The sequence below is a fragment of the Narcine bancroftii genome, chromosome 3 (genome assembly GCF_036971445.1).
Source record: "Narcine bancroftii isolate sNarBan1 chromosome 3, sNarBan1.hap1, whole genome shotgun sequence".
NCBI lineage: Eukaryota > Metazoa > Chordata > Chondrichthyes > Torpediniformes > Narcinidae > Narcine > Narcine bancroftii.
In genome coordinates this window covers 124,380,470-124,402,108 of record NC_091471.1, presented here as the reverse complement: position 1 = coordinate 124,402,108, position 21,639 = coordinate 124,380,470, and the positions used below count along the sequence as shown (strand labels likewise).

The following is a 21,639-nucleotide window of genomic DNA, read 5'->3' as shown; positions in this document are numbered from 1 at the left end:
ACATCCGAACACTGTACCTTTCTCCTGGGATCCATTTCACGCTGAGTCCTGGTGTCTTTCCTGTAGGTAGGCTCCAAAACTTGAACTTTTGGAAAATGTAGTTTTTTGATGATCTGTTGTTGTTTTTTTTTGCTCTTTTCCACCAATTGTACCATCATAAGTTAAATTAACAGCACTGAAATTATCTAAACTTTTAAAGAATTTTAACGGGCATTTCTAGACAAAACAATAAGATAGAGTCAGGAGAGGACTCGAAGGCACGTCTGATCCTTACGCCATCTTGCCACGCCCCCTATGTGCAGAATTCCCGACCACTCCAGAACCAGGAAAAGCCGACACCACTACCGTCACTCCCCCAGCAGCAGTTTCCCTAGTACCACGTAGACCTGACGCTACTGCTGGGATCACCCCTAAGCCCGCTGCAAATGTCCCAAAGCCAGAGACTCAGCCAACAGCCCCAAGCACCCAGGTTACTCCTCCAGCAGACATAAGCCCCACAGAGGCTCAACCAGCAGCTCCCAGTACCCCAGGGTCCGCCCTTGCTACACCTAGACCCAGAGACCACATGGAGACTGGGAACGACCCCCGGGGTGCCCCCACATTACCTAAGGGAAAAGAGACTGTGGCTTAGCCAAGTGCTGCGACCAGACAGGCTGGAGCTCGACCCCAGAAATCCTGGAGCCAACACGCACTTTGGCCACTGGCAGAGATGCTTTCTGATTTACGTGGAGGAGATATTAATGCTGCTGTTAGCGCAGCTGGGAGACCACCCTTATTAGGGACAGAATTGTTGCGGGCATACAGTCTCTGTGCCCCGGTACTATTGGGGTTAGATTTTCAGTGCGTTAGAAAGCATTACAATAGTGCACAACAGGCCTCACCCCCCCACTACGCCTTACGAAGAAACAACACTGCAGCCTGTCTGTCCTGAACATAGAACCCCCTCCGCTGTTCACACACCTGACCCCAGAATGCACACCAACAGCCATAAAGAGCAGGAGGTACAGCCCGAGGGACAGAGCCTTCATTAGGACAGAGGTCTGCAGGCTACTACAGGAAGGCATCATAGAGCAAAGCACCAGCCCCTGGAGAGACCAGGTGGTTGTAGTAAAGTCAGGAGATAAACTGCACGAGGTAGTGGATACAGCCAGACAATCAACAAATTTACACAACTAGATGCCTACCCCCTGCCACGTATAGCAGACGTGGTCAACAACATTGTGCAGTATAAGGTGTTCTCCACCATAGACCTGAAGGCAGCATACCACCAATTGCCCATTAGAAACAGCGATCGCATTTACATAGCATTTGAGGCAGACAGCAGGCTGTATCAATTTCTGCAACTCCAATGGAATGTCCCTGTTTCAGAGAGAAATGGACCGAATAGTAGATGAGTTCCAGCTGAAAGCAGTTTTCCCCTACTTAGACAATGTGGCAATCTGTGGCCACACTCAAGAGGATCATGACACGAATTTAAAACGCTTCTTCCAGGCAGCCGAGGAAAGGAACCTAACATACAACAGGGAAAAATGCGTCTTTAGAGCCAGGAAGTTGCCAATCCTGGGCTAAATAGTGCAGAATGGGGAAATCAGCCCAGACCCAGCCCGTATGCGCCCTCTCTTAGACCTCTCAGTGCCACACACTCTGAAAGCACTAAAAAGGTGTTTGGGACTGTTTGCTTACTACGCCCAATGGGTCCCCAACTATGCCGACAGGCCCCGCCCACTTATAAAAGCCTCAGTTTTCCCACTGTGTCCAGCAACCACCAGAGGATTCAGGGACATTAGGGACCATATCGCTAAAGCTACCATGCGGTCCATAGATGAGTCGATCCCGTTTCAAGTAGAAACAGATGCACCCTAAACCAAGACGGACGACCGGTGGCTTTTTGTTTTTGCAAACCCTACAGGGGTCAGAGGTAAGACACTCAGCAGTAGAGAAGGAGGCCCTAGCCATTGTGGAAGCAGTAAGGCACTGGCGACATTATCTGGAGTGCAAACTCTTCACCCTCATCATGGAACAACAATCTGTGGCTTTTATGTTCGATAACCAGAACAGGGGGAGAATTAAGAACGACAAAATCTTGTGCTGGTGGATAGAATTGTCTACATTTAACTACAACATTCTATACCGCCCCGGGAGACTCAACGAGCCTCTGAACGAGCTGTCCAGAGGCACTTGTGCCATCCTTAACCACACGTCCCAGTAGCAGGGCTTGCACAATGAACTGCAGTCACTAGACTGTATCGTTTCATTAAAACCCAAAACCTCCCATTTTCAGTAGAGGAAGTGAGGTTAGTGAACAAGAGCTGCCCCATCTGTGCGGAATGCAAACCGCAATTTTACCGGCCAGTCAAAGTCACCCTGATAAAAGCTACCAAACCTTTTGAGCGCCTCAGCCTCAATTTTAAAGGCCTGCTCCCATCCATTAATAGAAATGTCTATTTCCTAAATATAATAGATGAATATTCCCGTTTCCCCTTCGCAATCCCATGTTCTGATGTATCAGCAGCCACTGTTATAAAATGCCTCCAACCCATCTTCAGCATATTTGGGTACCCGAACTACATACACACAGTCAGGGGTGCTGTATTTATGAGCGCAGAAGTACAGCAGTACCTGCATGAGAGAGGGATTGCTACCAGCCGCACTACAAGTTACAATCCCTGGGGGAATGGACAAGTCGAAAGGGAAAATGCCACTATCTGGAAAACGGTCCTCTTGACCTTAAAAGCAAAGACCTGCCTGTTACTAGATGGTAAGAAGTGTTGCCAGAAGCCCTACACTCTATACATTCTTTGTTGTGTACTGCCACTAACATGACCCCACATGAACGTATCTTTTCTTTCACAAGGAAAGCCACGATGGGCACAGTGCTGCCTAAATGGATGATGACACCGGGACTGGTTCTCCTCCTGAAGCACTGCAGACCCCACAAAGCGGACCCGCTGATGGATCAAGTGGAGTTGAGGCACGCGAACCCTCAGTACACCTTCGTCACATTCCCAGATGGAAGAGAAGACTCGGTGGCCACCAGGGATCTCGCGCTGGCTGGATGTGTGAACAACACGGAGGAAACACAGATATCTACCGATCAACAAGGAGCGCAGCAGCAGTTACTAGAACAGTCGTCCATCGAGTCACCCCTGAGGACTATACCATCCACCCTGGAAATCAGGACCCTAGGTACGCACTCCCCACAAAATATCACCACCCTAGACTTGATGGCAGGACCTAATCCCATACAAGAGGATCCCCAGCCCACACGGCCACATGACCACCACTCCCACACCACCACCAAGAAAGGCCGAAAGGCAGACCGCACTCCCCACCCCTATATCACTACCAAGGAGGCCCAGAAGGTAATGCAAGCCACAAAAAATTTTGGACTTATCAACTTACAAACAATAGAAGTACAAAGGGGTGGGGGGGGGGGGGGGAATAACAATTTTTTAAGGGGGGGGGTTGAATGTGGTGATATGTAATTACACCACTAGGTCACCAGGGGTCATCCCAGTGTCCAGAGCTACAGTCTAGCCTCCCAGGTTCGTCTTGCAGAGAGACTCGCATTGCTGGTGTGGTTATTGTCAGTACATAATCAGTTAAAAAGGATTACACTCCAATGGCCCAGTGAGAAATTGAGAGATGGGAAATGTAATCTTGCAGGATCTCAAGGCACACATGTGCCATGCACCATAGTGTTATAATACTCAAACATCTTAACTGATCATAAGAAAGGCAATTTATTGGAATGGTCCAATCAGCATTACAACACTAGAATTTTGCAGAGACAAACTGGACAGAAACACTGTATTAAGAGATTGTGTCAAATGTTATGCCTCTCAGTTTTAAACCCAGTTCTTCACCTTTCCTCTAAGGGAACATTTATTTTACATTTGAAAAAACACACAAATGCTGGAGAAACTCAGCAGGTCAAACAGTGCTAGAGCCCTTCATCAAGGTGTGGGAGCACATGAGAGATGTCTGAACAAAAGGGGGAAGTGGGGGGGCTTGGTGAGGGTGGGAGATGATAGGTGGGGGGGGGGCAGAAGGACACAGGAATACAGGAGAAGTCTAGGCTAGGTGGAGAGAGAAAGGAAGTTGGAACAGGAATGACTAGTTGGGGGCGGGGGGACATATTTAAAATTCGGTTAGATAAATTTTTACATGATAGAAGAATTAGGGGATATGGAGAGAAGGCAGGTAGGTGGAGTTAGGTCATAAATTAGATCAGCCGTGATCGTATTGAATGGCGGAGCAGGCTCGATGGGCCATTTTTGGCCTACTCCTGTTCCTACTTCCTATGTTCCTATGTTGATTAGTGGAATGCCCTGGGGTTGGAGAGTGCCCAGAAGAAAAATCAGGTGTTTGTTCCTCAAATCTGGAGGAGTGGTCAGGCTGGGGTAGTGAAAGGCTATGGACAGACATGTGAGCTCAAAGGCTATGGACAGACATGTGAGTTCGAGAGTGTGAGTCAGAATTGAAATGGTTGGCTACGGGGAGGTCGCTTTTGTTGTGAATGGAGATGAGGTGCTGGACGAAGCGATCTCCCAATCTGCAACCTGTCTCTCTGATGTAGAGAAGGCCACAGAGGGTGCACCAGATGCAGTAAATGAGTTCTTTGGAGGTACATCAGACTGTGGTGAGGGAGGAGGTGTTGGCGCAGTTATTAAACCTCCTACGACCACAGTGGAAGATGCCGGGGGCAATGGGTAGGGAGGGAAGAGTGCACAAGGGAGTCAAGGGAAAATGTGTCTGGAGGTGGTGTCCTGTAGTAAGAGCATGAAATTCCAAAGGATAATGTGTTGGATGCGGACGATGGTGGGTTGGTAGGTGAGGACGGAGGGGGGGGGGGCTAGGGTAGATGAGCAGGGAATGGAGGAGATAAGGGAGAGGGCAGAGTTAATAGTGGTGGAGGGGAAGCCATGTTTGTGGAAGGCGGCAGATATTTCAGAGGTCTGAAACGTTGGTGATGTATCCTTATCTTTGCTATAAAGGCACTCTGACATGCTGAGTTTCTCCAGCATTTGTGTGTGTTTTTCACTTAACCACCGGTGTCAACAGAATCCTGTTTTTTACCCCTTTATTTTACATTTATGTGGTATCTAGATCCTTCATGATCTCTAATGTACCATTCCTTCATCTCTCAACCTTCTCTGCGAGAAAAGAATGATTCTGTCCTTTTGTCTATCCTCAGAATTGAAATCCCTCACTCCAAGACTATTCATATGGATCTTTACAGCATTCATTCCAAAGCTTTGATATATTTTCAATTGTACTGGATGTAGAACTTATAATGGCCATATTTGCAATTTAACGAAGTTAAACAAACCTCTTGCTCCAAAATAATGCTAAAAATCCTGTATAATTTTATTTTTCCTAAATTTGCTTAAACTTTCCCTTCTCAGAATAAAAGAAAGATCCAACAATTGGCAATATTAACACTTATTTACTCATTAGAGGCAATGTCTGACTGATGAAGTACAAGCAACCCCTTCACGACATTGCCTTGAAAAATGTCCACATCATGATTTCCCATAATAAAGACCCTTTTTCTCCATTGAGTCCCATGTTATAAGCAGAGACGGATTCTTACTGGATGCTTTTCTCTCATTTTAAACCATTTTGTTGGTGATGCCAATTGACCCACTGTCATTACTTAGCAGCCGAGACCAACATTAGACTTCGGAAAATGACAAAGGAAAATAGATTAGGAAAGGGTTTAGAAATAGGAATATCAGGGAATGGGATGGAATTTGAGAATCAGGGTACATGGGAGAAAAGTGGTGTTGAAGGTGTTTAGGGAGGTAATAGGCCAAAGCACAGTGACTCAGTGGGAAGTGGAGTACCATATTTTCACTCATATAATGCACACATGTATATAGTGTGCACACATAAAATGTGCAGAAAATCATTAACTGTGTAAAAATATTTTCGTATAATGCACACACACAATACCACACATGTAGTTTTCTAAATTCTTGACTGGCAAAAATAATTTGCTTTTAAATGGGACATGAGACAAAGCACAAACCAGTATCTGCCACAGTTAATCTCCAGCAAATAACACCCAATCAACTCCCCCCAGCAGTGTCAATCACCCATTATATATAAATGAATATCCTGCTGCAACACATTGATAAACTTTGGCGGAGAGGAATCAATTAAATAGATAAAAGACAGGCTTCAGAGATAAACAGAATTTTAATTCTAATGTTGCTTCCAATCAGAGGCACTTGAGACATTAATCTCATCCCTCAGAAACTGGTTTGGGCAATTAACATTAAGCCATTTCAGATAGCCCAAGTCGAAATGCAAAGGTGGAGAAACTGCCAAAATCCACAATGACCTACCTCTCTGAATATGTGGAGACAGTCTCCCAGCTGCATAATCCAACCCCTTTCTGAGAGGGATAATCTCCACAGCGCAGCCCTCCGCCAATCGATATGAATTGGCAGCTGCGCTAGGTGGCTGTTTGGGATGTTTGATGATGCTGTTAGCCCACGGCCCATCTCCCCACTCACCCCTCCCTCCAAGTCAGGAGTGCTGAGGAGCCCTCGGGGCAGTCGGAGCAGTGGGGGCTGTCAGCAGGGGCAGTGGAAGATGTCAACGGGGACCGTCGGGGTGGTGGCTGGTGCAGCCACACCGGACCACTTCGGCCTTCGGGGCCACTCTGTGTGGCAGAGCAATGGCTGTCTTCCCTACCCATAATCCCCCACACAACTGGAATTATTCTGGGAACCATAAAGCAGTTTCAGCTGCGCGGGAGATTGTAGGTAGGGAAGACAGCCATTGCTCTGCCGCGTGTTGATGACAGGTGGCGCTACGGCATCAGTGGCCAACCTCCACAGGGATCTGGAGGGCGCTACGAGGCACCTCTCCCTTGAATGGGACGTTGGAGCAGCCTTTTTGGGCTGTAGTCTGAATGGTAAGTTCCAGATTTCGATCTGCCCCATAGCCAGTCTCCAGCCGGAGGCTCGAACTGAAATGGCCTAATGATATTGTACAGTGGTTCTCAAACTTTTTCTTTCCACTATGCCATCAGTGCTTAATTAGTAAGTGATTGTTTAAGGTGGGATATGAGTGGGAAGGGAAGGTTGAGAACCACTACTCTAGACCCAATTGTTAAGTATTGGGTATTGCAGGTATTGTGCTTGGAAAAAAATTGTCATTGGCCCATTTCCTTTGAAATTAATGAAACCATACACATAACTGGTCAATTAGGTACAATTAAAATAGTGGTTTTCAAACTTTTTCTTTCCACCCACGTACCACCTTAAGCAATCCCTGACAAACCAGGAGCCCCTCCCCTCCTCCCCCTGCGCGCATTATATGCATGTGGACGTTATACGAGAATATTTTTACATGTTGAAAGAATGCACACAATTAATAGTGGGTATGGGAAAGTTGAACCGGCAATTTATAGCGGGTGTGGAAAGTTATAGCGAGCATGGGAATATAATAGCGGCATTTAAAGAATGTGCCTACAGCTTAGGGAATACTTAAAGTGGTATGCGAGTGGAAAGAAAAAGGTTGAGAACCACTGCTAGAACATCCTGTTTATTGGAATACCATGGCATTCAGTACAAAGAGATAGTCCCAAATCAAAATTGCCCATTCCCGCTATAAATTGTGCTCTTTCTTTCATTGCCACTATTACATTCTCCCACTCGGTACAATATTCCCACGCTCGTTATAAATTGAGTGTGTTCTTTCATTGCTGCTATAACATTCCCATACTTGCTATAAATTGCCAGCGCACCTTTCCCACAAATTGTTCATGTTGTTTCAATGCCGCTATTATATTCCCATGCTCACTATAACTTCCCACGGCCGCCATAAATTGCCAGTTCAACTTTCCCACGCCCACTATTAATTGTGAAAATATTCTCGTATAGCGTCCACCTGCATATAAAGCGAGGTGGGACCTGGTTTGTAAAATATGCATATAATGCGTGTGTCATATGTGTAAAAATACAGTACAAGCTGAAGGGTTACTTTAAGGAGCTGGTGTAGCAGCTCACCAAATGCTTAACTGAACCAGCTCGGGAGGTTCCGAGTGATGTCAAGACGTCACACTGTGATTATGTCATTTGGATCATGCAGGGTTTTCAAAAGCTGCACGTGACTGTTTGAGTAAACGGCTTTTACTGATCTTTAATTCGACTACATCTGATCATTTTCTCGTTCTTCATTTCACACTGCAACACCGTTGCTACATTGGTGACCCTGACAGGTCCAAACAATTTTGGACCCAACATGGTCAATGCAGCGGTTTCAATCAAACTGTCTGTCTTTTGGTTTGGGCAGGCTGAGGCACAGTTCCACATTCGCAAAATAGAAGTGGACGCCACTAAGTACTATCAGGTGGTAAGCACCCTCGACCAGGACATGGCCGGTTGGGTATTGGATTTCCTTTGGGACTTACCAGCTCTTGTCAATTATGAAGCTCTAAAAGCCCTCCTTCTCTGGATTTATGGTCTCCCAAAGCGCGAGCGAGCTGCACGGCTCCTCCATATCAATGGCTTGGGGAGACCGCGCCCCTTCGGAGTTAATGAATGATATGTTGGCATCGGCAGACCGCCATAGCCCTTGCTTGCTCTTCGAGCAGTTGTTTTTAGAGCATATGCCAGAAGACATCCGTCTCACGTTGGCTAACGAAGACTTTGATAACCCTTGAACAGTGGCCGCCAGTGCAGACATTCTGTAGCACAGGAAATAGGAATGTGCAAGACCCACAGAAATTAGTGCTGTGTCACACCCAAAGGCGACGAGGGCGCCCATTTCCCCTGAGAAGAATAACTTTGTGACAACCACCTTGCATTGCTAATGGCTATGGTGGCTGGCCACCGCAATAGCCTACTCTACGTCTGGGACGAACTCTCCTAGCGCAAATTTCTAGTTGACACGGGTGTGGCGGTTAGTGTCCTTCCTCCTTCGGCTTTGGCATCCGTACCAGGAGCACAGGTTCAGCGCTCACTGTGGTGAATAACAGTTTGATTCGTACGTACGGCTCACGGACTATACCCTTGAAATTCAGTGACAACAAGTTCACATGGAAGTTCATTCTTGCTGCTGTGTCCCGGCCGTTGCTGGGTGTGACTTCCACAGTGCCCACTCACTGATGGTGGACTTAAAGACACGCCAGTTGGTGAACACCACAACTTTCCAGACTTTCTGCCTTGGAAAAGCCAAACTACCCACTCTGTACCAAGTCACTGTGGAGTACTCAAACAACAAATTCGCCAAACTTCACCAGATACTGTCAATCCTGTTAAGTAAAAACATCATGAGCTGGGAATGAAGAAGGAGTCACCCAGTGCTGGGCCGTAACAAGATGCAGTTATGACCTTGTACTCTCAAGATAAGAGTGGTAATGACAAATTGATGTGCAGCAAGCTAGCAGAGAAGGATAGCAACAGTTTATTCATTGCACAATGTAATGGTATGATAATTTACTAAGTACGTATCCTGAGGTATAAAAAAAACACCACTTGCTGATAACGGCAGAATGCGCCTTCTCCAACTAACACTGTTAGTTGCAAGTATTACAATCCGGTAATAAAGAACAAAGAACCTTGATTTCGACTCAGTTTGGTGTCTGACTCACTCATTCATGAACAAAGCAGACCTAACAATCCCCAGTTCTCCACTGTCACACCCAAACATGGTGTCACACACCACATCCTCTCCCAAGGACCTCTTCTAAATGCCCGAGCCCGATGCCTGCCACCCGACAGATGTGGCTTGCTAAACAAAAGTTCCACAAAATGGAGGAACTTGGAATCATATGCAGGTCTGATAGCCCGTGGGCTTCCCCACTATAAATGGTACCCAGAGCCACAGAAGGCTGGAGACCTTGTGGGGATTACAGTCTCAATGACACTACCATTGCAGATTGCTACCCTGTGCCCATATACACGACTTCTCAGCTAATCTTCATGGGGCCAGGATATTTTCTAAAATTGACGTTGCAAGGATACCACCCAAATACCTATAACTTAGAGGATATGCCCAAGACCACAATGACACCACTTGGCCTCTTTGAAATTTTTGAGAATGTCTTTTGGGCTCAAAAGTGCTGTACAAACATTCAAGCGACTAACAGACACAATGGGGTGTGGCATTACTTCCTTTTCGTACACTTGGACATGATACTTGTCGCCTGCCACTCCCACAAAGAGGACCTGCAGCATCTCTGTTTACTCTGCTGCCACCGGCAGGAGTTTGGGCTAACTGTGAACCCTGCCAAGTGCAAATTCGGGAGGTCCTCTATCAAGTTCTTGGGACATTAAATCAGCAGTCGGGGTGTAATTCCATTCCCTAGCAAGGTTGAACCCATCTTCAAATTTGTGAGGTCCGATACGATCAAAGAACTCCAAAAACTTGTGGGGATAGTCAATTTCTATCATCACTTTCTACCCTCTGTAGCTCATATTATGAAACACAATTTAAATGAAGTTCTGCCTACTCTTTTCTTTGGCTTGGCTTCGCGGACGAAGATTTATGGAGGGGGTAAAAAGTCCACGTCAGCTGCAGGCTCGTTTGTGGCTGACAAGTCCGATGCGGGACAGGCAGACACGATTGCAGCGGTTGCAAGGGAAAATTGGTTGGTTGGGGTTGGGTGTTGGGTTTTTCCTCCTTTGCCTTTTGTCAGTGAGGTGGGCTCTGCGGTCTTCTTCAAAGGAGGCTGCTGCCCGCCAAACTGTGAGGCGCCAAGATGCACGGTTTGAGGCGTTATCAGCCCACTGGCGGTGGTCAATGTGGCAGGCACCAAGAGATTTCTTTAGGCAGTCCTTGTACCTTTTCTTTGGTGCACCTCTGTCACGGTGGCCAGTGGAGAGCTCGCCATATAATACGATCTTGGGAAGGCGATGGTCCTCCATTCTGGAGACGTGACCCATCCAGCGCAGCTGGATCTTCAGCAGCGTGGACTCGATGCTGTCGACCTCTGCCATCTCGAGTACCTCGACGTTAGGGGTGTGAGCGCTCCAATGGATGTTGAGGATGGAGCGGAGACAACGCTGGTGGAAGCGTTCTAGGAGCCGTAGGTGGTGCCGGTAGAGGACCCATGATTCGGAGCCGAACAGGAGTGTGGGTATGACAACGGCTCTGTATACGCTTATCTTTGTGAGGTTTTTCAGTTGGTTGTTTTTCCAGACTCTTTTGTGTAGTCTTCCAAAGGCGCTATTTGCCTTGGCGAGTCTGTTGTCTATCTCATTGTCGATCCTTGCATCTGATGAAATGGTGCAGCCGAGATAGGTAAACTGGTTGACCGTTTTGAGTTTTGTGTGCCCGATGGAGATGTGGGGGGGCTGGTAGTCATGGTGGGGAGCTGGCTGATGGAGGACCTCAGTTTTCTTCAGGCTGACTTCCAGGCCAAACATTTTGGCAGTTTCCGCAAAGCAGGACGTCAAGCGCTGAAGAGCTGGCTCTGAATGGGCAACTAAAGCGGCATCATCTGCAAAGAGTAGTTCACGGACAAGTTTCTCTTGTGTCTTGGTGTGAGCTTGCAGGCGCCTCAGATTGAAGAGACTGCCATCCGTGCGGTACCGGATGTAAACAGCGTCTTCATTGTTGGGGTCTTTCATGGCTTGGTTCAGCATCATGCTGAAGAAGATTGAAAAGAGGGTTGGTGCGAGAACACAGCCTTGCTTCACGCCATTGTTAATGGAGAAGGGTTCAGAGAGCTCATTGCTGTATCTGACCCGACCTTGTTGGTTTTCGTGCAGTTGGATAATCATGTTGAGGAACTTTGGGGGACATCCGATGCGCTCTAGTATTTGCCAAAGCCCTTTCCTGCTCACGGTGTCGAAGGCTTTGGTGAGGTCAACAAAGGTGATGTAGAGTCCTTTGTTTTGTTCTCTACATTTTTCTTGGAGCTGTCTGAGGGCAAAGACCATGTCAGTGGTTCCTCTGTTAGCGCGAAAGCCGCACTGTGATTCTGGGAGAATATTCTCAGCGACACTAGGTATTATTCTATTTAGTAGAATCCTAGCGAAGATTTTGCCTGCAATGGAGAGCAACGTGATTCCCCTGTAGTTTGAGCAGTCTGATTTCTCGCCTTTGTTTTTGTACAGGGTGATGACGGTGGCATCACGAAGATCCTGAGGCAGTTTACCTTGGTCCCAACAAAGCTTGAAAAACTCATGCAGTTTGGCATGCAGAGTTTTGCCGCCAGCCTTCCAGACTTCTGGGGGGATTCCATCCATACCTGCTGCTTTGCCACTTTTCAGTTGTTCGATTGCCTTATATGTCTCATCCAGGGTGGGAACCTCATCCAGCTCTAGCCTTAGGGGCTGTTGAGGGAGCTGGAGCAGGGCGGAATCTTGGACTGAGCGGTTGGTACTGAAAAGAGATTGGAAGTGTTCTGACCATCGGTTGAGGATGGAGATCTTGTCGCTGAGGAGGACTTTGCCGTCTGAGCTATGACTAATCCTGTTATGAAAATGGTTTGCATTATGGTTTTCATTTTATAATTATTCATTTCCAGGATGAAATCCTGATTGGCAAAGTTTCCATTCCCAACTGCCCTGCAAAAGTAATGGTCACATACCTAAATAGTTGTAATCCTTCTGGGTAAAGGTCTTTCTGGTCAAGAGTTTCAGAATATGGACATGGGGAGATGAAAGAACAGCTATTTCTGACAGGATAATGTAATGACATGGAGATTAATCTGCAGGTACAAGATTCCCAAGCTTTCTAACCTTGTTCTTGAAGGAGGTTGCAAGTTTGGAAAGTCCTGATGAAATTATGAGAAATTGCACCATATTTTGTAGACAGTACACATGCCACTAAGGTGTGCTAATGTTTAGGATTGAAGAAGCAATACCAATCAAGCATCTAGGACCAAGCTTCTTCAGTGTTAATAGAGCTTTGAGGCAAGAATTGAGGCAAGAATATGACAGTCACAACAATCTAATTCTCATGAGGATTACTGGTGCACAGTGAATGTTGCCTTTTTAATTAACCTTCCTAAAATGAAACTTTGAAATTTATGTCACCTACCAAAATTCAGGAACCTCAAAATGAACCTCAAAATAAATTACCAACTGTGCTGCAAAGAAAAATGAAATACATCTTCAGTGCACTTGTTCTATTGATCACCTGGATCAGTTCTTGTGATATTCGTCTTATATTTTTTTACTTAAATATCACATTGTCTGCAAAAATGCAACAAGACACTAGTTGATAATGCTACTATTATAATAACCACATCCTCTGTATTTATCTTTGAAATGTTATGCATCAAAAATATTATAAATTATTTCTCTCAGTATCTTCATATTAGCCATCTACTATCAGTTTATAAGATGTGGAGCTCAATACCTTTTTTTGTTAAATGAAGCTGAAAAACAAAATAATATATTTTTCTTCCAAAGGCAAGAAGATCTTGTTTATACTAAATAATATTCACCGTTCATAATGAAATGAACAATGATTAAAATGCCTTCATCTTCAGAAATTGTGAATTTCTTGGAATACAACAAAATTTAAATTAAATCAGAATATTCAATACATAGAAAAAACACTAAAAAAAATACATGGGCTCTTATTGTGTTAGTCTCTGTAACCTGGGTCCTTCACACTACTAATGGTAATCTGCACAATATGAAACATTCATTTATTGATTTCGAGCTTCAAAGTGAGCATAGGAGTTAGCACAATTACTGCTAACACTGTTACAGGGCCAGCCACCGAGGTTCGAATCTAGTACTACCTGTAATGAGTTTGTATGTTCTCTCCATGTCTGTGTGAGACTCCTCCAGGCACTCCAGTTTCCTCCCACCATTCAAAAAGTGCTGGGATTTTTTTTACATTAAAAGGGTGTAATTTGGTGACACAGGCTCGTGGACAAAAGGGCCTGTTACCGTGCTGTATGTCTAAATTTAAATTTGAGAATACTTTCCAAATTGCCAAATCCCTCAACTGATCATGTATTCATTTACCTCCCAATAAAACATTGCAATTTTAAAGGTGAAGACAGGCATTGTGCACATTACAATAGTCCCATTGTTAAAAAAGCAGCAAATCATACAATTTACATCAATTGTAAGTTCACTTTATTAAAAAAATGTAGTAAACCTCAGCAACAATAATTATCTCTTCTAATGTATGATTTGGGTTTGTGATTAAACAATTACAATTTTCAAAATATGTTTATGCTCATACAGTAATCTGAACACATTTTTGGTAAAATAATAATACAGAAGATCAGATACCTCTCCAGTTTTATTAGCAAGTGCAATGAGATCACGTTTAGGAGACCAAACCATGTAAAGTATTTCATTGGGAAGTTGTTTTTCTCCAACCTGTCGAAATGCTGGCATAATGATGTTTCTAAGAAGAACAAAGAAAATGATTCAACACCCAAGCATGAGATTAAACACAGTTCAAAATTGTAAACATTAAAATATGTAGACTATTTAATGATTATGTCCTTCATAATGATATGTTCCACATTTGCCTATGTACCATTAGGAGAGTTAACTCCATGTTTGTGCAAGTCAGAAATACCTGTACAAGTCTTCAACCTACAGTAAGTGCATCAATCAACACAAATGATTAGTTGAATAAAATTCAAAATGTTTGTGCACTGTACATCTCAAACTATCAAATCAAAGTCAGGCAATCATCTATCACACAGTGATGAACTGAAAGCACATAGCTGCAGTCGTGAGATAATTATGCCAGAATGCAACCCTCCCTGTCCCTGCTTCAGATCTTAAAGGGGATTGATATTAACCTGTCATGACTTACTGTATCCCTCGTGAAAGGAATAAATCATGCTGAGCAGCTTTGGAAGGTAGCCACATTTTCTTTGGCAGTTTGAATAAACTACATCTGCTCACACAATCAAAAACCTTCCTGAGATTAATATGTTTGCAACACTGAGAATTAAAAAGACTGCTGTGGGTCGATCGCATCTGTGTCTCAATAAAGATGCTGTTTGACCCACTGAGTTCATCCACCAGTTTGATTTTTTTGCTCCAGATGACATTATTTGCAGTCTGAGCAGGGTGAATTAGTATCTCACAATATTCAGTAGAAGAATCTCTTATTTGCTGCAGGTAAGTATCAACAGTACCTTAATTTTATTGTACACTTTCTGGCATTCCTATAGAATTTTGAAGCAAATTGGAATACAATTCAAGACTCCATTTACAGCATCAACATTCTCAATGAGAAGGAAACAAGTATGGAAAATATTGACTAATTTGAGGCTAATGTCACTGTAATGGAACCCAACCTGAAATCATGCAATGTGTCTTTATCATGAGAAACACATATGAGAAGGCTGCCACTAACTATTTGTTAAAATTCTATCAGTGCATCCAATTGCCTTCTGACAAGGAATTATGGGGGCCCAAATAATATAAGCAAAAGGGCAACAGATTCATCAGCAAAGGAAACAGCCTCACTGAAGAGAAGACAAAATCATCATCAAACATACTAATCAGATAGAGAGATGGGTGGAACATTACTTCAAATTGTACACCAGGGTAAATATCGCAGAGGAATATTAGTCAAAGTAGAGAGCCAGCCATTCATGGAAAAGGAATACACCAAATCTGTCATGCTGGAGCTAAGTAAAGCTGTCAACTTGGTGGTTAATGGACAAACCTCCAGGTGATGATGGTATTCTGCCTCAGCTCCTCAACCAGAGCCACCCTTCCCTACAGCAGAGTTTTTGGAGGAGGTTACCAAGAGAGTAGATGAATGAAAGGCTGTGGATGTTGTCTACATGGACTTTAGTAAGGCCTTTGACAAGGTCCCACATGGGAGGTTAGTTCAGAAGGTTCAGACACTAGGTATCCATGAGAGGTTGTAAAATGGATTCAAAATTAGCTGAATCAGAGAAGACAGAGAGTGGTAGTGGATGAATGCTTCTCAGACTGGAGGCCTGTGATTAGTGGTGAGCCTCAGGGATCGGTGCTGGGATCATTGTTGTTTGTTGTCTATATCAATGATCTGGATGATAGTGCAAAATTGGATCAATAAATTTGTTGATGACTAAGATTGGAGGCTTTGTGGATAGTGAGGAAGAATTTCAAAGCTTGCAGAGGGATCTGGACCAACTGAAAAATAGACCAGAAAATGGCAGATGGAATTTAATGCAGACAAGTGTGAAATATTGCATTTTGGAAGGACAAATCATGATAGGACATCACAGTAAATGATAGGGTACTGAGGAGTGCAGAGGAACAAAAGGATATGGGAATACAGATACATAATTCCCTGAAAATGGCGTCACAGGTAGATGGGGTTGTAAAGAAAGTTTTTGGCATCTGGGCCTTCATAAATCAAAGTATTGAGTATAGGAGTTGGGATGTTATGGTGAGATCGTATGTCATTGGTGAGGCTAAATTTGGAATATTGTGTTCAGTTCTGGTCATCACACTACAGGAAGAATATCAGTAAGATTGAAAGAGGGCAGAGAAGATTTACTAGGTTGCTGCCGGATCTTCAATTGAGATACAGGGAAAGATTAAACAGGTTGGACTTTATTTCTTGGAGTGTAGAAGAATGAGGGGAGATTTGATAGAGGTTTTCAAAATTATGAGGGGTATAGAAAGAGTGAATGCGAGTAGGCTCTTTCCACTTAGCTTTGGAGAAATAAATATGAGAGGACATGGCTTTAAGGTGAATGGTTTAGGGCAGGGATGTCAAACTCAAATTCACGGAGGGCCAAAATTAAAAACTTGGTCTAAGTCGAAGGGCCGAACTAAATATTTATTGAAAATTTTCAACAACATCTGCATGTTTTCTCTTCTTTCAACATATGTAATATTAAACTTTAGGATATAACTTTAGGAGGATAATGTTACAGGTCAGGAGTAGGTAGCTTAAGTTCACCCTTTGCTTGACCTGAGGGAAACATATCTGGTCCCTGTGGAGATGTAATCAGCATTCACAGGCTTGTGTCCATTTTGGCCTGCATCAGGACTCAGCATTTCCTGCTCACTCCTCAGGCTCTAGGCCTCTATTCACCCTCGACCCACCATCCCTCTACCTGACCAGTCCTTTACCCAACCTCTACTCACCCCTCACTCCACTCGCTCTGCCTCTACCCACCCCATCCTATACACGCCCCTCTACTGCCTCTCCCCTCAACCTGTTCCTCCCTCTACCCGTCTCTCACCCTCTAATCACCCCTCCCCTACTCGCCCTGCCCCTCCCCTTTAACCTCTTCCCTATCCACCCCTCCTTCTACTCATCCCTCCCTCTAACTGCCCCTCGCACCACCATAACTTCCCCTGCCCATTACTCCTCACCTACACCCTCTGCCCACCCCTGCTTACCCACCCACTCAGGTCCAGCGCGCAGCCGATCAGCCTTTGCGGACAGCCACCATCTCTCTCTTCACGTGCAGGGCCGAACCAGCCGTCCCTGGGGTCCGCACGGGTGCAAGCGCTGAAGGCCGTGGCGACCGGGAGAAGTGCGCTCGCGCTGTGGAAGGGCCGTCCGGTGCCAGTCGCGCGGGGCTTGCGCTGCCCGGGGGCCGTGCGCCGCCTGCCATGCCCATCGCGCCGACAGGAAATCACAGGCACTCGCCAATCCGCCGCACCGCTCAACAGGTGGGAGAAGTGACTGGTTGTGCGGGGAGCCTTCAAACTGGCTTGCCGGCTGATGACATCGACAGACTTCTCGTGTTACAATTTCTCGTGTTACAATCGGGAAGGATGTGCAATGAAGGGGGAGGATGGTGGGGGTGACATTACCAAAAAACAGCATCGGCTCTCGCTGCAGGGCGGGCCACCTCTAATACATTTTTGAAATGATCTTGCAGGCCAAATATAATTATATCGCGGGCCAAATTTGGCCCGCGGGCCAGAGTTTGACATGTGTGGTTTAGGGGAAGATTAGGGGTAACTTCTTCACTCAGAGAATGGTGGGAGTGTGGAATGAGCTGCCATTTAACGTGGTAAATGTGGGCTATTCTTAAATTTTAAGAATAAATTGGATAGACACATGGATAGGAGAGGACTGGAGGGTTATGGAATGGGTGTAAGTCAGTGGGACTAGCAGAATTATGTTTTGATACAGACTAAAAGGGCTGAATAGCCTGCTTTCTGTGCTGTAGTGTTCTATGGTTCTATCTGACTCTGTAGAAAGAGCTTGGATGGTGCACTAGGATGCATGCAATGCAAAGTTCTTTACATTTAAAAACAAGGGCAACCATCATGATTCAAAATGTCTAACATAATACTACATTATTAAAAGTGAAGTTTAAAATGCTTTTCCTACAATATTCAACAGGTGAATGCCTCATTAGTTGTTACAGACAAGAACCAATTGTTTCTCAAGTACACTGAACAAACACGCTTGGATATTTTCGGACGGTTGAACTGAGATGGAATGCAATTCAAAACACCATGCACAACACTGCACTCTAAGTATATTGCAAACAAGAATCAGTGGCTGTATACTTAGAAAAATGAGTAAAGGTTGAGGAAACAAAAGTGGTGAATATTTATTTTTTCCAAACTGCTCCTAGGACTGCACCTAATTGATAAAATTTAATAATTTGGACTTTGATGTACATAACATTCCTTCAAAGCCACCAAATGTTACAAAATGCATATTTAACAGCTAAAGGAATAGCAACAGACTTCAAGAGAAACCAACAAATCAGTGAAATAGACAGACATCTGAGCTAGAATTTGACACAAGGAAATGGGAAGTGATAGATTTTAGAGCAAGCAACAACTTGTATTGATAGAAATCCTTTTTACATAACACAAGCACTTTACACAAGCAAAAGTAAACAAAATCTGACAAGCAATGTAAGGGGGTAGGAAAGTGTGGCCTCTGGTACAGGACAGATAACATGGTAAGCATTCTCACAAAAATAAATGGAATGTTATAAAGAGTGGATAAACTGCCTCTCAATGAAAAATCTCTCCTGTTTTTCATCATTTTCCATAAAATAGTGTACATGATCATTTATATCTATTGTGACAAGCAGGCAGGAGCTCATATTAACATCTTTTAATCAGAAGAGGCAGCACCAGAATTGAAGTGATTCCTCAGTACTGCATTAAAATGTTAGTCTACATTTTTATAATCCTTTCCAAGGTAGGACTTAAACCTACACAATTCCAATTCAAACAAGTATGCTGCTCACTGAACAATAGATGACAAAGTTTAGGGAGATAAGCAATATTTCTTAATGAGATTCCCTCTTAATTTTCTAAATTCCAAAGAATATAACCCTCATTGCTCTATACATCTTTCTTCATGGCAATCCTACCATCCAAGGAATCAGCCTAGCATACCTTCACTGCACCCCCTCAATTGCAAGAATGTCCCTCCTACAAAACTACACAAAATACTCAGTGTTGAACTCACAAAGGCCTGATGCAAAACCTCTTGCAATAAAGGCCAACATTCCATTTGCCTTCTTCATTGCCTGTTGTACCTGCATTTCAGTAAGAACAGTGCATTTGAAACAATTCAGGTTTACAAAATTCATGCTTGAAATGTGTGGATTGCCTTCTGCTAAAGATTGTATCCACAGGAGACTAGAAAAGTGAAAACCATCAAAATATATAAGATCTTAGGAGGTCTTAACAGGGTGGATGTAGAATTAAAATCAAGTAGTTACCCACAAGGAGAGAGGCAGTTATTTTCCTCGTAGAGAAATTTATTTTTAAGAAACACACACAGGTGGTCATACTTCCTATTACTGAAAAGGAACGGTTTCAGAGCTGCAGATTTCCAACAGCATCAGTAATTGGTGGCCTCCGACATTTCTTAAACCAGAGGCAGCTTCTATTTCACTGCAGGCTGGATTTCTCCGATGAATTTGGGCAGAGGGTCCTCCTGCCACATCACTCCAAACTAATCCTGGGTGAGGCTGCGGCCTGGGGGAGTGCTGTGTTGGACAAGGGGTAAAACGGCGGGGCACCAGCAATCAGGGAACGGGGTCAGCTCCGAGGGTGACTTTCGTGGGCCTGTAATCCAAAGCCACCTTGATTTCATCGCTCGCCAAATACACCTGCTCGCTCTTTACCTGAAATCCTCCAGAGAGGTGCTCGCCGCCGTACACTTTCAAACCGGCCGTTCATGCGCATGCGCGCGGATGCCGGTAACATCGCGAGACCAGGGAATGGGGCACGCCTGCGCACCTTCGACCGCCCATGAATGTCCTGGGACGAGAAGGAAAAGAACTGCAACGAACGTTCAGCTTTTATTGAGGGAGATCAATGGTTGACATTTCACGATTGAAAACTCTTCCCGACGTGTATTTTTTTTTCTGGAGTAGGTGGCCCTCCATTTTCCAGAGCAAAGATTCTGATGAAGTGAATCATGTTGCATCTAGATCTAATTGATGATAACACAATTTGTCCCAGTTTTATTCTCTCTTCTTGATCCTAATCTTCACCAATGAATGGAAAATTCCCTGTCGAGAGAAAAAAAAATGCAGTCTGCTGGAGGATCTCAACGAGTCCAAATTCCAGCACCTGCAATGACGTGGACGAAGGGGGGGGGGGGGGGGGGAAAGGATTTGGGAGAGACAAAAGGAAGTTTCTTCCCTTTCTGTGCAAAAATTTGTAACAGATCGGGCTTCAAATATATCGGCTGCTCACAAAAATAAATCATTTGGTGTTTAGCGCACGGATAAAAATGCGGTTGGAAACAGTAGTCCTGTGGCTGTCGCAATTTTTTTCAGTACTCAGTACGATTTGGGAATTTGGATTCCTGGGTCTTCGATGGGGTTTTCCTTCTGGCTGTCTCTGATGTAAATTAAATCAAAATAATATCAATAATACAACATACAGCATACAAAAATGTTCCAAATTTAATTGTCCATACAAATGACAGTGGCAGGTTTTATTCATCTCTTATCCCCTGAAACTATTCGATTTATCAAGATCTAGACTTCATGTGTTTTCACATGTATTGGCAGCTTTGCCATGGAGGTCATGCTCAATCACTTTCAGACTGATTTCAGGCTGCTTCTGCTGATTAATGTCCTTTCTCTCCATTTGCTACACATTGCTGGATTAGGAAGTCACCCAAGCTCCATGCACAGGGTAAGAAAACTTCATGCTTCAGCCCACAGAAGGAGAGACACCAGAAATGAGCAGTTACCCGCACAACAGACATCTCCAATATGCAAGCATTTGGAGAATGTACTTGTGTATGCACTCACACAATTAAGACTCAGAGACATGATGCTTTCTTATCCTTCTATTAGATTAACATGGCTACTGAAACACAGGGTTACATATGAAACACAGGGTTAAATATGGAAGGGTGACATAATGACGCCCATGTCATGATGTCCAGCAGAGGACAGACTTATATTGAACACTCTTCTTCCTCTCCCACACCCCACCGCCCCCCCCACCCCCCCACCACTGTGCTGTAAATGCTGACTGGGCCCCTTCGAAATAATAAGGTTACATCAGGCCCAGGACTACAAGTTAGATATAGAATACTTCTCATAAGTAATTATAATTATAAAAGGGAAAGTATTTAATAATAATCAGGGCACATAGTCCTTAAAGCATTCAGGTTGTCTTCTTTCTCTTTAGGACCGCCTCGGCGTGCTTTGCTGTGCCAGTCCTTGCTCAGGACCCATACGTAGTCAGGTCAGCGTCGAGTCGGCAGTAACTGCCCGTCTTTGCT

At 44.5% G+C, this 21,639-nt stretch overlaps 1 protein-coding gene across 1 annotated transcript in view; it reads right to left on the bottom strand.

Moving 5' to 3' along the window:
• anapc4 (anaphase promoting complex subunit 4) overlaps positions 1–20,096 on the bottom strand; it is a 121,565-nt gene extending 101,469 nt beyond the window's left edge. Inside the window, exons 1-2 of the mRNA XM_069925028.1 lie at positions 20,018–20,096; positions 14,223–14,340 (exon numbers count right to left, since the gene is read on the bottom strand). Coding sequence (XP_069781129.1) covers positions 14,223–14,330 — 108 coding nt within the window. The 5' untranslated portion in view covers positions 14,331–14,340; positions 20,018–20,096. The remainder of the gene's footprint in view (positions 1–14,222; positions 14,341–20,017) is intronic.
• Between the last annotated feature and the right edge of the window lie 1,543 nt (positions 20,097–21,639).